The 15,979-nt window shown below is 42.7% G+C and overlaps 1 protein-coding gene across 3 annotated transcripts in view; it reads right to left on the bottom strand.

Annotated features, from left to right (window-relative positions):
• Positions 1–15,979, bottom strand: part of LOC118006412 (growth hormone receptor) — a 257,995-nt gene that overhangs the window by 129,098 nt on the left and 112,918 nt on the right. For all 3 annotated transcript variants that reach the window (XM_034999068.1, XM_034999066.1, XM_034999067.1), the window contains exon 2: positions 6,992–7,072. In XM_034999068.1, the coding sequence (XP_034854959.1) occupies positions 6,992–7,061 (70 nt within the window). In that variant the 5' untranslated portion in view covers positions 7,062–7,072. The remainder of the gene's footprint in view (positions 1–6,991; positions 7,073–15,979) is intronic.

The raw sequence follows: 15,979 nt of genomic DNA, 5'->3' as shown, positions 1-15,979 counted from the left end.
AGCATGGCCCCCTGGGGACTGCTGCATTCTACTCCTTGCTAGATCTGGCCAAAATGCCCTGATGTGGAGCAGGGCTCTTGGACGGACTCCTGCCCATTTCCCTGTTCTCCGGCTCCCACCACAACACATTCTTCCATCGCCAGCTATTGTCAAGAAAAGCATGGTGCCTTTTGCTCCAACCAAGGAAGCAGCTGGGTCAACGGCTGGGTAGAGGAGAAGGGAGGATATGTCCTAAATGTTACACAGCCACAAAATGGTCCTTTCCTTAAAAAATGACCTCTTATTTTTGGGGAGGCCAAGGCTCCCCCAAGTACAGAGTGGTCAGCATCACCAACTAAATATCCAATGATGTGAATCTGGTAATTCTTACACATAGCACATGGCTGTCCATAAGTCAAATGCTCTAAACATGATTTCTGGTTCCACAAATTTGCAAGGTTTTACTAAAAGGTCAGAGAATACAGAAAATACCAGTTTTTTCATATTCAGAGATCAAGAAACCAAGGATTTTAGCAATATAACTTTGATTTTTAATTTTGAGGGCTTTGTACTTCAAGATGAGTTCTCACTGGAAAACTGGAAAGACATGATATTTAAGGAAAGGAATGGGGAAAACTGATCCAGCTTTCCATATAATCTCTAATCAGAGTTTTTGTAATCCGAAGGTCAATGTCCAAAGGGGCAGAGAAAACTTGGATTTGGGATCTGCAGGTCTCATTATGCCTCTCTCTGTCTGTCAATATTTGAGGTGATTTAATCAGGTCGGTGGGGCACAGATGAATGTGGTATCAGAGGTTTGGTGCTGGGTGACTGGTTCTTTCAATGCAGGATATTAGCCAGTGGCTGGTGCACGGGGTACAGAGTTCAGTTACTTGGAAAAAGGTTGGCAAGACTTAGGAAGGGCATCGGGCTCTTAGGCATCAGTGCATAGAGCACCGTTCTGGCCTTGATGGCATCTGAAGTATAGAGCAGAAAAACGAGATCATTCCATCCACAGAGAAAGCCCACAAATCAGGGCTGAGGGTAGGGCACAGGGATGCTTGGGGCTTCATGAGGCCACTAGTTCTAGCTTCCATAGCTACACGGCTATTTCCAGACCCCTCCCACTGGAAGGGGGTCCTAATTCAGTCCTCTGAGATAACAGAGCGCTAGTAACAACTGTGGGCTGTGGTGACTGGAGACGCGGCAGATCAGAATTTACATTCTGATTCATTCATCCACTCCACAGATCAATGAAGATCTACTCTATGTGTCAGAGTGCTGGAGGAGGGGGGATACAGGGACGAACAAAACTTCCTTTCTGGATGTTAAGGTTTAATGAGTTTTAAATCCATGACACTTTATTACACAGGGTACGCAGGGGTCACTTTGCCAATCATTTGAAAACAATTAAATTGCCCATTTCAAGCTCGGTCCAGACTTTGTCACACGACTTGAAACACAGGTGTCATTACAACCTCATTTAAAGAGGGACGCAAAGCAAATGTCACTTCTCCTATGCCCTGAGCCCACCTCCTCCTCCCATCCCTTTGCCCAGCCTGTTGGTGAGAGATTCTACTAACAACATCCCGAAACATTTCCTCACGGTTGGGACATGATCCACCATGTTCTACTAGCTGCAAACCTGCCAAGAAAAGGTAATGAAGATACTGTAATTAGTGAAGGCGAAGGCTCAAGGTCAGCAAGGTGTTGTATAAACAGAAACAGAGACTCCCGATAGATATATCTGGGGAAATCCTGCGGGTTCATTTGAACAGGTTTGAGAAATACGGACCAGAGAAAACTCTGATTTGCAGCTGACGCCGAAGAAGAGCTCCAAGCCCCTGGGCCCTGAAGTCTGTGCACTAACCACCAGCCAGGGCACCACAGAATCCTCGCTTTGTATGGTCACTGCATCAGATTTCAAAGTGTGTTTATGTTACACATCATTACCGCCTTTACGCTGCTCACTACAGATCACGAGGACGCTTCTCTTCGGGTTTGAGAATGACACTGTTGACAGCATTACGTAAACACCCAGGCAAGTGCCGGAAAAGCCCAAACGGGAGGGTGGAAGGTGAGGGTCGTAGCGGCTGGGGACCGCCTGACGCCAAGTGAGAAGCACAGGATCTGGGTAAACTGGCGGGTGTAAGCAGCAGGGGCGAGGCCTTAAAAGATGCCTTCGTTGATGGCTCTGAAATGCCCAACATTCTTTACCGTATAGAGAGTAAAGTTAAGGTTTAAACAGAATTAACTCCGGGAAAGTAACTCCTTGACTTAAATTCACAGTGAGGACAAAATCACTGGCCACAGGTTCTTCCCAAGAGGGTTTTCTAGGGAAAAGGTGCTGGGTGGTTGAGGGAGGCTGGGTCCCACGTCCTGGAGGCGGAACCCAGGCAGAGGCTGGAGGGGCGGCTCCCAGCTGGGGTGGACTCCTGTGACAGCCAAACCTGGGTTAGCCCCCAACCAGAGGCAGAAAACCCAGTGTGTCCGTGAACAGGAGCTCTGGCTACACATCATAGCCATCATGTCAACCTCGTTCCTGTCGACCCCGTAAGAGGAGCCCCAATTTAGGCCACTGAACCTAAGTGGTGGGGAGACATTGTGCATACCAAGACTGGTTCATGCCCAAAGACTTGGAGTCCACGGTGGAAGACTAGAGGTGTAGTCGGTCACTGGCATGCGTGAATTAACATTCAAGGTTCACGTTCTTCTTTGGTGGTTCCAGTCCTTTCATTTACTAATTAGCTGAGGCACAAACCTACTCACTCACCCTACCAGCTGCTTTGCAGGGGTGAGTCACTTAGCTGCGTGTAAGCCTCACCGACCCCACAGATTCTGCCCAGTGCAAAGCTTCGCTGCTATCAACTTATCCAGCATATACTTTATTGCACTCCGTGAGGTAAGTACATAGCCCGGTGATGATACAATATCTGGGGGTGGTACGTTCCAGGCCTCAGGATAGAGTCATGAATGTCCAGAGATGGCACAGGGAGGGAGCCAGGCCTTTACTTCTCTGTGGACTCTCGGGGCACAGGGGCCCAAGCCATATGCCAGCCACACTGCGGAGGTGGGAAGACAGCCTTGGGACCCGAGCGAGGATGGGCAGGAGTGTTGGGAAATGGCCCACGGCTCCATCAGTCTCAGGACGTCTCCTCCCCTACAGAGCTGCTCCCTGCAAGGACCACTTCACTGCTAATAGGCTGAACTGTGTTCTGACACTTCACTGTATTAAAAGTGAGTCACTGCTGATGTTGATAACGTTAACTACAAAGATGAGAACTTCGAAATGGATGGAGGAAGAAAGCGCTGACAGTTCCTGAAGTCAAAAACCCACACGTACTTGGGCTCCAAGTATGGGTGGTTCTGCCTCCTCAACATCTCTGTGATCCATCTATTTTTTACAATGGTCACATTTATATCATCTCTCTCCTGACCTATTACAATCCTCTTCCTCTACATTCATCTCTCTCAAATCCACGTTCATCCTATTGCCAGTATTATTTCCAAAGTGAAAACCTAACAGTATTATTACCCTGTTTAAAACTCTTTAATAACCCAAGGGGATCACAATTAAATTATGTTTACTCATCTGTCTTCTCTTCTGTAAACCATGGGCTCTCTAAAGGTAGGAACATAAATTTAAAATCCATCCTTGAATCCAGAAAAGTGCTCAGTAAAAACCTGATGAAAGACTGTTTTGTGTCACCATCTGCAGAGGTCTGTACTCATCTCCTCCACTGGCAACATTCCAAAAGATAAGGCCAGGGGCTCCTCAACCTGGCTGACTATGCCCTGTTGAACTCCAGTGTCAAAGCGGTTTGTGATCCTGCGAGGACCCAGTGACACAGGGTTGCTGATGTACAGGGACTCAGGCCACGGCATGAGAACAGACTGAAAGATTTCTTCTTGTTCTTGGTGACAGTAAAGACTGCAGCAATCTAAAGGTCTATGGTGGGTTTTTTTTTCACTCCCAGTGTGAACAGAATGCCTAGAACTAGTCCTTCTTCAAAACATGTAATAGGCACACCATTTACTGTTTACCTACTACAACCATGAATCTAATACTTGCTTGATATGTATCTTCTATGTCTTGGCAACCTCCCAGGGCTCTGTGGAGACCCACTGGAAGGGGTAAGGCTTATTTTTTTTAAAAAAATACAATGTTCCTTCCACTGGGTCATTATTTCCTATCTGTTAGCAATGAGAACAGAGGTGTCTTTTTTTTCCCCACATAAGTGTTGTATCAGTTTGCACAGGTTTATAAAAAATGTTCAAAGAGATACCAAGAACATTATTTTGAGGATCCTGATTGCTTTAGGACATGGCATCGCACTCCCAGTATAAATTTTTACCTTGACTGATACAGAAGGATATAGTACCTTTTAATCTTTGGAGGGACTAACATTAAGGATGGAAGACAAAGAGAGAGCACCTATTAGAAGACTTGAACTAACACAGTGGTGCACATTTTGATGTTGAATTCTCATTTAATTTCCCATGGGGCAATTAGATGTAATGAAAAATCCTCTCGGGGCCAGTTTATTTCTAACTGCTCATTTGCCCCAGCAAGAAAAACCCTGCCCCAGGATTCAAGTGCCAACCTTCCCTAGGCACACAGACCTGTCATCCTTTACCATCTTGTGGGAGACTCTACTCCAGGTCATACCTTCCAGATCCCTTATTCCGTGGTATCACCTCTTTCCCTGGCCAAACCGAATTCAAATGAATGGCTGGTAAAACTACAGTAGTGTTTTGTTTTGTTTTAAATCCTTACCTATATTTTCATTCTGCCTTATACAATGGGAGAGAACATAAAAAAAAAAAAAATTTGGCTACCATTCAGAACTGGCAGAGAAAGAACTGCATGGCCCCTGAATGCCATCTGAGATTCAAGCTGTGTTATGTCACGTGATCACTTTGGCAGAAGTCACCAGATAAATGCCAGAACTGGTAAACACACTCACATGTGTGCATGCTCATGTTCAAACATGTTCATCTACAGCTTCTTTTTTAAGATTTTATTTATTTATTTGACAGAGAGAGAGAGAGGGAGAGAGAGAGAGCACAAGGGGGGGGGGCGCGTGGGGGCGGGAGAGGGAGAAGCGGGCTCCCTGCTGAGTAGGGAGCCCGATGCGGGGCCCGATGCCAGGACCCTGGGATCATGACCTGAACCGAAGGCAGACGCTTAACTGAGGCACCCAGGTGTCTCTCATCTACACCTTCTATGGAAACATCATACTCATCCTTAACAACAGCAGGCGTTTTAAGGTAGACCTCTGGAGTAGCCACATAATTCAAAACAATTTGGGTTAGCCCACTAACTTAAAAAAAAAAAAAAGGAGGAGAAAGAAATGTTTTCCTTTGCTAAATTACTTATTATGTGTAAGTACTGGTAGGCTGCAGGATTTGTTTGCCGTAGGCCATTGCATTTTCTTATCTCTGCTACCCCCAAACAGACCAAGCAAACAAAAAACTATCAAAAAGCAAAACAGAAAGCAAACAGAAAACCAGTTAATGGTGTTGTTTTCTCCACTCTCCTTATGGAGTTAAAGGTTTATGTCAAAGCTAAAATGTCAAAGCAGCTGAAATAGATGCTCTTTGCAGACTCTAGGTCTAAATGTAACTTGAGCTCTCGCCTTTAGCTGGGGACACATTTTTAATTTTCTTTAAAGATTTCCTTTGCCATACTTTTCATTTCACAGGTTTTTTAAATTCCTCAAGCCTTGCCCAGTGGAGTGAAAGCCACCTTAATGAAAAAAGTAGAGATTAAACCACCATGACTTTGGAACAGCCGAGGATCTCAGCTGTAATTCTTTGGCTCAGAACCAGGGTCTAAAACCAGCCATGGGAAAAGCTGCTGAAATGGAGCCTGCAATTCTCTCCATGTTTGACTTGCATAATGTTGACATTATAACACCAGAAAGACCCAAAAATATTTCAAACAATTATGACTTCTTTTCTAGAAATACTTTTAAATTGCTTTAAACGATAAAATAACCTATTTTACCCACCCCCCCCCTTTTTTTTTTTACTCTGGTCGCCCTCAGCCGCTCACTACTACAGATTTATTTTTGGCTCAAAGGTCAGGGAGGACATCTTAAGGCACTACCTCTGCTGTTAAACTGTGTTTTCCAACATGAGTTGCCCAGGGAGTAGGGGAATCAGCTACTCTTAAAGCAACAACTGAATGTGGGGTCACAGCATGGGAGAAATAGATAGTTTATTTCTTATGTTGATGCCTGAGCAAGGAAAAAAATCAAATACTCAATCTTTTAAAGACAATCTTTTAAAAAGTCTCCCACCCCTTTATAAGCACAGTTTCCTTTTTTGGACAGAAAAATCCTTCTTCTCATTCTCTTCCATTACTCTTTCTTGTTCCAGTTATTTCTGCCATGAGACGTACGTTTGAATGTACTGAGACTTCTCCATGACGAAGATGGCATAAAAAAGGAAGGAGAATTATAGAGACGGCCAAGGAACTCATGAGTTCTGAGTACATTATTCAACTATTTTCAGTTGTGTCTTCCTTCAAGCTTTGCCAAACGGTAATCACCCAGAGCGTGAGAGGTGAAATTTATTTGAAACCTGCAATTTCTGCTCTCAGAGAATATGATTCAGAGACCTTAATTCTGAGCTCTGGAAATAGGGGATGATAGCCTTAGTCACGGACGAGCAGAGTGATCAGTAGGTTAATAACCAACCCTCCAGTGCAATTGCAATATCTCTCCCAGGACCAAGAGACCTGGCTTGCCTTCAGTATAAATGCCCTCAGCATGATTTGCAGCATTATTTTTGATGTATAAACATTAGACGCCAAAACTGTATTCCTCCTAAAACATCCACAGAAAGTCCTCCTAGCTTATGATTTTAAAGCTAAGACAAGTTTCCTATTTGCTGTTACTTAAAACTTACCTCTTTGAATTAAATCATCCAAAGAACTTACATTTAACAAATAAAGTTCAGTGTTATTTCAAAACACTGGGGGTGGGAATGGGAAAGCAGAACTCACCTTCACTCCCAGAAACAGCATTGCCTGAGCCTGCCACTGCCAAGGTCAACAGCAGCTGCCAGAGATCCATACCTGTAGGACCTGCAATCACACAAAAAAGAGTAAGATAAAGCCAACTAAAAGCAGACCATTATCATTGCATACTGTTTTAAAACCTGGCTAAACCACGAATGAGCTGACATGCGTGTCAGCTCTCAAAGGAGTCCTAGTACATCTTTCATTGCCCCAGAGTCTCGTATTGTTGTACTTTTCATGAGGGCAAACAGTAGGTTTATAATAAATTCTACTTCCCATGGGTGCTTGCCTCAGGAAATAACATGGACACTAGCGATTTTCACACCCTGGCCAACAGCCCTAGAAGCACCTCACCACAAGGTGCTTCAATAATAGGGCCAGTGTGGTTTCACTTTAACTTGATCTGGAAATAGAAAAACTCGTCAGCAGTATCACCAAGCATAGGGCCTTGAGCTGGACAGGCCATAAAAGGAAAAACACCACAACCCACTTGTAATAGGAAGACTTCTCCAGTGTGTTTCCCAGTGAATAAAAGAGTGCAACTAATACTCAGGAGAGTGTACTAATGAGCCATCATGGGGAGGTTTAGCTAGAAGACAGCAGAAAGGAGAAGGTGAGAAGCAAAAGACTACAAAACATCTCTGCTGCCTAGGTAGCCCGCCTTAGGATACCTGGTGTCCTGGGTTTTCTGTTTTAGGAGGAGTGTGGCTCTGAAAGACCAGGGAACATCCCAGACTCAGAGAAAGGTCAGTTCGCAGCCTTGCTAGCTATCTGGGATCTCCAGTGTGGCCACACCTGAATCCCTTCGGTTTGATGAGTAGGGGAGCAGATCATGCCTCAGCCAGCACGTGCCTTTACCTGGAGGAAATAAGCTGCTTTGGAATCAATAATCCAGGGGTCCACTTCTAGGATCTCTGAAGAGACATGTTTGGGCTGGTCTAAATTGAACTCAACACACTGTCCTTTGGAGGCTGTTGCTACATCTAACAACTAAGGCCAACTCCTTTAAAGCTTAGCCATACGATTTCCATAAAATTACATTACTTACACATCACTCAGGCATACCTGATCATCGCCCTGGGCTCTCCTCCAGGGCCTCCCTCCGGCCTCATTTTCACTATTGTATATTCTTCTTTTTTTTTTTTTTTTAAAGATTTTATTTATTTATTTGAGACAGAGAGAATGAGAGAGAGAGAGCACATGAGAGGGGGAAGGGTCAGAGGGAGAAGCAGGCTCCCTGCCGAGCAGGGAGCCTGATGCGGGACTCGATCCAGGGACTCCAGGATCATGACCTGAGCCGAAGGCAGTCGCTTAACCAACTGAGCCACCCAGGCGCCCACTATTGTATATTCTTGACGATAATGAAAGAGCCCTTCTCGTTACCCCTAATCAGGCTGAAATGATGAACAAGAACATTTGTTCTCGTGGGTAATGGAATGAATGGTGTGGTCCCCGGTAATGGCCGTGTAATTCTGAATAGGCATCAACTGTGATATTTCATACTTTCATTTCTAGATAGTGGAGGGCCCATCATTTCTTTTTTTGTTCCAAATGATTTTATGTTCTTAAAAAATTCTAACAATACACATCTCTACATCAACTGAGTATCTTCCTGTGTCTGAATACGCACGTGCATGCGGAATGCCTAAAGAGCACCCTCAAACACTGCCCCCTGGAGTCACGGGCAGAACGGAGTGTGACACAGCCCATGAACGCACTTGGCCAATTATGAGAGTTCACACAAATGTGCGTTACAGTTATCGTAACATCCATGTTTTAAATTCCTGACCTGGAAGGCTCTGAGCTAATGGCCTTGCATCAGCCTCATCTACTTTGCAAATGCGAACCTTGGAGCATCTCTCCTTAGATCCTTTACTAGCAGGTGAATAGGCCATGTAATCCGAGCTTGAAGTCTCCAGCAGAAATACATAAAAAGGCTAAAAATAAATATGCTAAAGGCTGAAAATGCCATCCTGTTGTTAACTGGATATTTCCTTTTAAAATTTATTTAAATCTTTTTTTTTTTTAAGTCGGAAAAGCATGGAGGAACTGGGTTAGTTAGTGTTATATAGTGTTAGTTTTACTAGCAATCTCCCAATGCACTTAGTGTCAGGTGAAGAAACCTCCCTTGGCACTTGTTCTCTGGATATCAGGTTGTAACAGAATTCTAATTCCCAGGCAGGGTTTTTGGCTTCCCAACTGAATAAAAATATGAATAGGTTTGCATTGCTCAGACGGCTGCTTTCTCTGGTTTGGAAGTCGCCTCTTCAAATATTTCAAAGATACTTGGCAGATGCCCAAGACAAGTGAATTTTGCTTCAGATGAATAGTAGATGACTCCCTCCCATCCCAAACTTTTGAAAGTTGCTGTCTGCAAATGAATCAACAACCTATGATCCAAATGAGCAACAACCTATCTCCAGAGCACGTGTTCTATCTCATACAATGAGACAAACAAAAAGAATCTTAAAGCAAAATCAACCAGAAATCTGTTTGCACACTCCTACAGCAGAAAAGGAGGTATTTAAAACTGCCTTTCTCCCAAATAGGAGCTGAGAACCATTCACTGCAGCACTGAGAGTACTGCATACGGCCCTGGCCCGAGCTCCAACTAGGTAGCAGAGAAGAGGATGGAGAGGTGTGGTTGGATTCAGGAAGAGCTCACTGTTTCATCCAAGACTAAAGCTCTGGTTCCATGGTTGCGGGCTCAGTGGGGCTGACTGTCAAATCGAACAGAATGTCCGTCAGCCCGGTTGTGAAGCTGCCCCCTACGTTTTGCAGAACTCCCTATGGCAGCTTCTAGATAAGAGGATCCTTCTTTGTTAGGTGTTAGCTGGGAGAAAACGTCCCTAGGAGAGGAAAAAGTGCCAACATACGAAGTGTGAAACTTCAGGGTTGTCTGTCGATAATGTGCCAGATGTGAGCAGGACAAAGTCCCATTATTCCCCTTCCCCAATATAAGTCTCTATATAGAGGCAGGTACTGTCCAGAGGAATCTACCAAATGTACCTTAGCCTACTGGGTTTTTAAGTTTGCAAGATTTTTCTAGGGAAAATACCTCTCTAAATTTCTACTGATATTTATGCATTCTTTGGCTATAGCCTCATGGCAAGATTTTCATTTGGGGTGGGATGGTGGTTGGGTAGGGGAGACAAGCTTCCATTCTTGCATAATGGAACTCACACCATTTCCACTTTCAAAGCCTGAGGCATTTTGCCTGCCCTCCCCCACCTTGTCCCTCCACCCCCAGCAACTTCCTCAAGGGAGAGCCAGCTGAAAAGCAGTGTAATCAGCTGGTGTGAGTTTTAATTCTGTAAACTGCCCAGCAGAGGAGACTCTAAATTACAGTTAGGTCTGTGATATACTGACTTTATATTCCTTGGCTATAAAACAGTACATAAACACATGAGAAGAGATGGAGATTAAACATAATATTTTTTCCAACATGTTATAACCAACTCCAGGCCAAGAAAGGAATTAGTTCAATTCTCTTTATTTTAAAATTAGCAAGAATTTGTTGAACTCCTAGAATTGTGCAGGGCACACTGGAGAATGCAAAAGCAATCAAATCATGGTTCTTTACCTCAAGAATTAGGCAAGATAGGCAAATGAAATTGGGAAAAGAGGAAGCATACCTAAAAATGAAAGAAAGATCAGAGTGGGGGAAAAAAAAATCAGCCACTGAACTGAGGGGCTTAAAATTAGAACTAAATGAGAGAGAAGATTGTGATAGGTAAGGAATAGTGAGGGAGGGGTGTGAACTTGCATTATGGGTAAAAACTCAGATGGTACAAATACAAAGGTATGGCTCTGGGTCTGATTAGTTCAGGGCAGTAGTTGGAGGTGAGAGAGAGAACAAGTTTCGAAATTATGAATAAAGGGGAATAACATTGGGTTGGTAAGGGAGGACTACACCGAAACAGCAGTTCAACTCAGATATTTTTAAAAAGATAGATAGATAGATTTATGTATGTATGTATGTATGTAGTGTGAGCTTGGGGGAGGAGTAGAGGGAGAGGGAGAAAAATCCCCAAGCAGACACCCTGCTGAACTCAGAGTATGGGGAAGGGCAGAAGCTGGATCCCACTATCCCAGGACCCTGAGATCATGACCTGAGCCAAAATTAAGAGCCAGATGCTCAACCGACTGCGCCACCTGGGTGCCCCCGCAGTTCAACTCATATTAATCAGAAAGTCACTGGAAGTTTTGGGATAAGGACAGCATGCGCAAAGTGGATTTTTCTTAGGATAAATCTGCCCCTCATACTTTCTTAACTTGGTATCACTGAGAAATACCGACAAGATTTGGCGATGACTGGATACAGGAGATGATAAAGAAAACATGCCTATCACAAATGAATGAGTATATAGTATATGTGTGGATGAAAGATGGCACTATTGATAGAAATCAGGATTTTGGGATCTGAGTTGTTCAGGAATGAGAAGATTACAAGACTGTCTTGGGATATTTGGTATTAAAGTGATTTAATAGTGATTTAAAGACTTGTGGAAGTATAAGAAATGTCAGACCAAAGACTGAAAGACAGAGGTAAGTCATTACTGGATTTCAGAGATTTACATAGAGATGATGAGTACCAGATGAATTTAATACTAAGACTAGGCTATTTCATGAAGAACCCCCACATTAACTCTATTAAAAGTAATATTAGGGGCACCTGGGTGGCTTGGTCGTTAAGCGCCTGCCTTCAGCTCAGGTCGTGATTCCAGGGTCATGGGATCGAGCCCCACATCAGGCTCTCTGCTCGGCCAGGAGCCTGCTTCTCCCTCTCCCGCTCCCCCTGCTTGTGTTCCCTCTCTAGCTGTCTCTCTCTCTCTCTGTCAAATAAATAAAATAAAATCTTTAAAAAAAAAAAGTAATATTATAAAGTATGTTAAGCCATTTAGGGGAAAATGTGCTCCTATCTGGTTTGTAATTTGGCAAAGACAAAAGGAACCACCACCTGAAGCCACCTAGACCCTCTGATTTGTATCAAGTATTTAAAAGGAAAGTGGTCAACAGCATCCCTAGAAGAATGACGTCAGCATATTAATATATAGATAGAATAATAAGATAGACTGAGGAACTTGTAGTTTACCTTAACAAAGGCAAAATACCAATATGGCAGCTGAATTGATAGAAATAATATTTCCCCAATTTTTTTGTTTTACTTATCTAGCTATCCTGATACCAAAAAAGTAAGAGCTGATTAAAAAATCCCCACAGAAGCAGAATTGTTTATATTGCAAAACCAAGACTCTAGTTAGATAACCTAATAAATGTGTACTTTCTGATGCAGGTGTTCATTACCAATGAAATATTGCAAAACTGAATCTAGTTGATTTCCCAGTGAAGCTGTTCTAAGAACTCGACATTGAAAAAGAGGCGAATCCAAGTATTTGAAATGACCCATTCTAATTAGTACCAGGCATTTATTTGACTAGTTTGCATTTTTTCATGTTATTACTCACTTTTTATGGTGCTGGTCATTTGAAAATTGGTCAGATCCAAACTGCCTTAGGTTAATTTCTTTCTTTCCAATTAGTGAGAGAGAAAATGCTCACAGACATTACTGACATACCTACTTGCGCTGAGATTTTTCCCTTCTCAGGATCCAGTGGGGAATATAGGATGGAAAATTATTTTAAATGTGTAATGTATGAGGGAAAAAAAGGCCTTTGGGAGTAGTATATATAATAAATCGCCTTTTTTATAAAACATTTAAAGCATAGATCGTATGTACCTGCGCTGACCAGTTCAGTTATCATCCATCACCAGTGGCCACCGAGCACTGGAAATGTGGCTAATGCAACTGAGGAATTAAATAGGCTAAATTTTTATGTAATTTTAATTAAGCATTTAATTAAGTATATACGAAACAGGTTTTGATAGGAATCTAGTTTCTCAGCTGTAGATTTTATTAAATCTAAATACAGATCAAGTCTCTCTGATGCAAATTTAGCATTCAAATTAAGATGTGCTGTAAGTGTAAAAAATACATGGGTTTTGAGGGCTTGGTACAAAAAAGACATGCAAAATATTTCAATAAGGTCTATGTTTACTATAGGTTAAACTCATATTTTGGATTGCTGGGTTAAATAAACATATTATTGAAAACTAGCAATCCTTATTTCTTTTTATTTTTTAAAATGTGACCGGCAGGAAATTTAAAATCACACATGTGGCTTGCATTATATTTTATATTTCTCTTTGACAACACTGATATATATATTTTATGGTTTGCATGTCTGTACTTGCATTCGGAAACATTAAACTGTTACAGTGGGCATATACGTTTTTGTAACAGAAACAATAATACACAATTTTGTACTTCTAATGACATATAACATCTTTACAGTTACATTTTAAGAGGTCATCCCAAATGCAGAATGATGGGGACTGAAGAATTAGGCATGATTATATTTGGGTTTTTTTTAAGGGTACCCAGTATGCCTTTGTTTACCTTTAGAAGGGTGACAATTCATACTGTATCTCTTTGAGTCATAGACAGTGGTGCACTTATAAATGTGTAACAATTGTCTCTCTGGAATTAAAGAGAGAGAGAGAGAGAGAGAGAGAGAGAGAAGAACCATGACTGTAGCACTGACCAGTTTCTGTGGTGTAAATACCTCCACCAAGGCTGATTTTAAGTTACCAAGTCACTGAACCTGGATTCCCTGAAGTCAGTGAACGTGGATTCACAAGCCAGTTCAAACTGGACCCAGCACACCAGCAGCTGGGGAAGTGAATGATGCTATCTAGGCTGCATGTAGGTAACAGGTACAAAGATTAAGCAATCTGCTGACACTGATACAAGAGGTAAGAGAGAGTACTACTGAGTGAACCCTGGACACCTGATTTCGCTTGGTACCATCTGTACCACTGTTCGCTGATCATATTCAGTTAATGATCACTGACAGATATTTTCCCAAGTCTTTAGAAATTAACATCAGCCTCCACCATAAATGCCATCCTTGATCTTCATTTACAGACGGAGTGAGCTTGGGGTTAAGAGCATGTGTTCTGGAGTCAGAGAGAGCTAGGTTCAAATCCTAGCTTTACCAAACCTGTTCACTCTTCTCTAATATAAGGATGAGAATATTATTACCTTTTCCCTAGGAAAATCAGGGGGAGATTAAATGAGTTGATTTATTCAAAACATTTAGCATGCCCTCGGCATGTATCCAATAAATACATTATTAGAGTCTTTCTGATACCAGTAATAAATAGACTATGTTTGATCATGTTTCCATGGGGTGGATGGGGAGTGGGGCCCTCATTTATATACCATGACATGGAAGCCTGGGAGGTGGTAAAGCAATCAGCAAATGGGTTCTTGGGTAGCCACAACATAGAAGACCCCTTCTTCAACCATGCACTTACATCACATAAGGGTCCAAGGAAAAGGAAGAAGCATCACAGTGTAACATGTGCGTCTCCTAGGCTAAGGTGGAAAGGCTGCTCAGTTTTGCTTAGGTGCAATTTTGCACCTTCAAAACGGAGGCCGATTGTGGGAAAAAATCTAGAGGCTGATTTCACCCGTCATGACGATCTCATGCTGTTGTTACTGGGTCCGGATCATTTGTTTTGCGAATCATGGATTTCTAGAGCTGAAAATTGGGTAGATGAATTCCAGTGATGAGACACTTGGCTTGAAGCTAGGACTCTCCCTATGAGAATACAAAAGGCAGCTGGATTACAGGAATTTAAGTCTTCACCTCTTCCTCTCTGGAGAAGTGAAAAAAATACAGGCCTTTCAGCACTAAATGCTTAGTGCTGCTTCTATTTTGGTGTGCAGGGCTACCCTGCTGGGAGTGGACGTTCTCGGTACATGGGGCATTCTGTTCGAGGTCAGTATGACTCAGTGGCACTTTGCAATACCTCACTGCAGCGACTATCCTTGCGGATGACCGCCACTCACCCAGCTTGATTCATGTGGTGCACCCACCGATTCACAAGGCAGGAGTGACTCTCACGTGGAAGAGAAATCAATTGCGTAGGTGCTTATTTGAATGATATGTTCCTTTTTATGTCATCCTTTACATCACTGCACCTACCAAGTCATTTTTTTCCAAAACAGAATTTGAAAACACAAACTCCTTTCTGAATTTCTGCTTTCTCTCTCTTTTCACAAGTCGCTCTTTTTTAAATCTATTTTTTTTTTATTACTGTGATAGATCATATAGAACATGGGGAATATGCTTTAAACAAAGTTAAAGATGTTGGAGTTTCTTTCAAACTCTCAGATGGAAATTGGCTTTGTTTTACGTAATTTAATAGAACACAGATAAGCTGTTGAAGACATGATCTCATAGAATGAAGTCTTCAAGCACAAACATTATTATCTTGATGAGATGATAATCTGACAATGATGAGTACAATAACTCATAGTGTGATAAAAGGAGCTACAAGCAGACCCAGATAACATATAGAGCAAAGATTGGGAGAAACTTTTCTTTACTTTTATCAAGTCCAAAATGAACTTGTTCTTTTAAGGTAAACAAGTTGGGAAACCAAGAGTGAGGCAATGTGATCTTCTGGACGAAGCATTTCTAGAGAAGCCGTCAGCAATCCCATGCCCGGGGTGCCAGCCCAACCCAGCCTGACCTGGTAACTCGGGCAGTCACTTAATCACCGTGGACTTCAGTTGCCCTGTCTGCACCCCACCCCAAGATTTTGTGATAAGCCGAATCCCATGCTGTGCGGTGTAATGAAATTTGCCATTCCCTGAGAACTACTCCTGTCCTGATGTTGCCAGGCACCTTGTCCTTTTCTTCTTTTAGCTGTGAGCAACTGGGGGCCGTAGGTGTGTTTCACTCACTCACTCACTAGATCCCCAACAACTAGCCTTGAGCCTGACACAGGGTAGATGCCTACTCTAAAATCTGCCCAATGAATAAGTCTGCCAGGAGTCTTGTTATTTCTCTCGACGTTTGCACAGACCCTGCAAAAGACAGCCTCATTTTCAAATTGAGA

Source organism: Mirounga leonina, unplaced genomic scaffold (genome assembly GCF_011800145.1).
Source record: "Mirounga leonina isolate KUSES-001 unplaced genomic scaffold, KU_Mleo_1.0 Mir_96, whole genome shotgun sequence".
Lineage (NCBI taxonomy): Eukaryota > Metazoa > Chordata > Mammalia > Carnivora > Phocidae > Mirounga > Mirounga leonina.
Note: the sequence above shows the minus strand (reverse complement) of the source record. Positions and strands in the feature narration are given on the sequence as shown.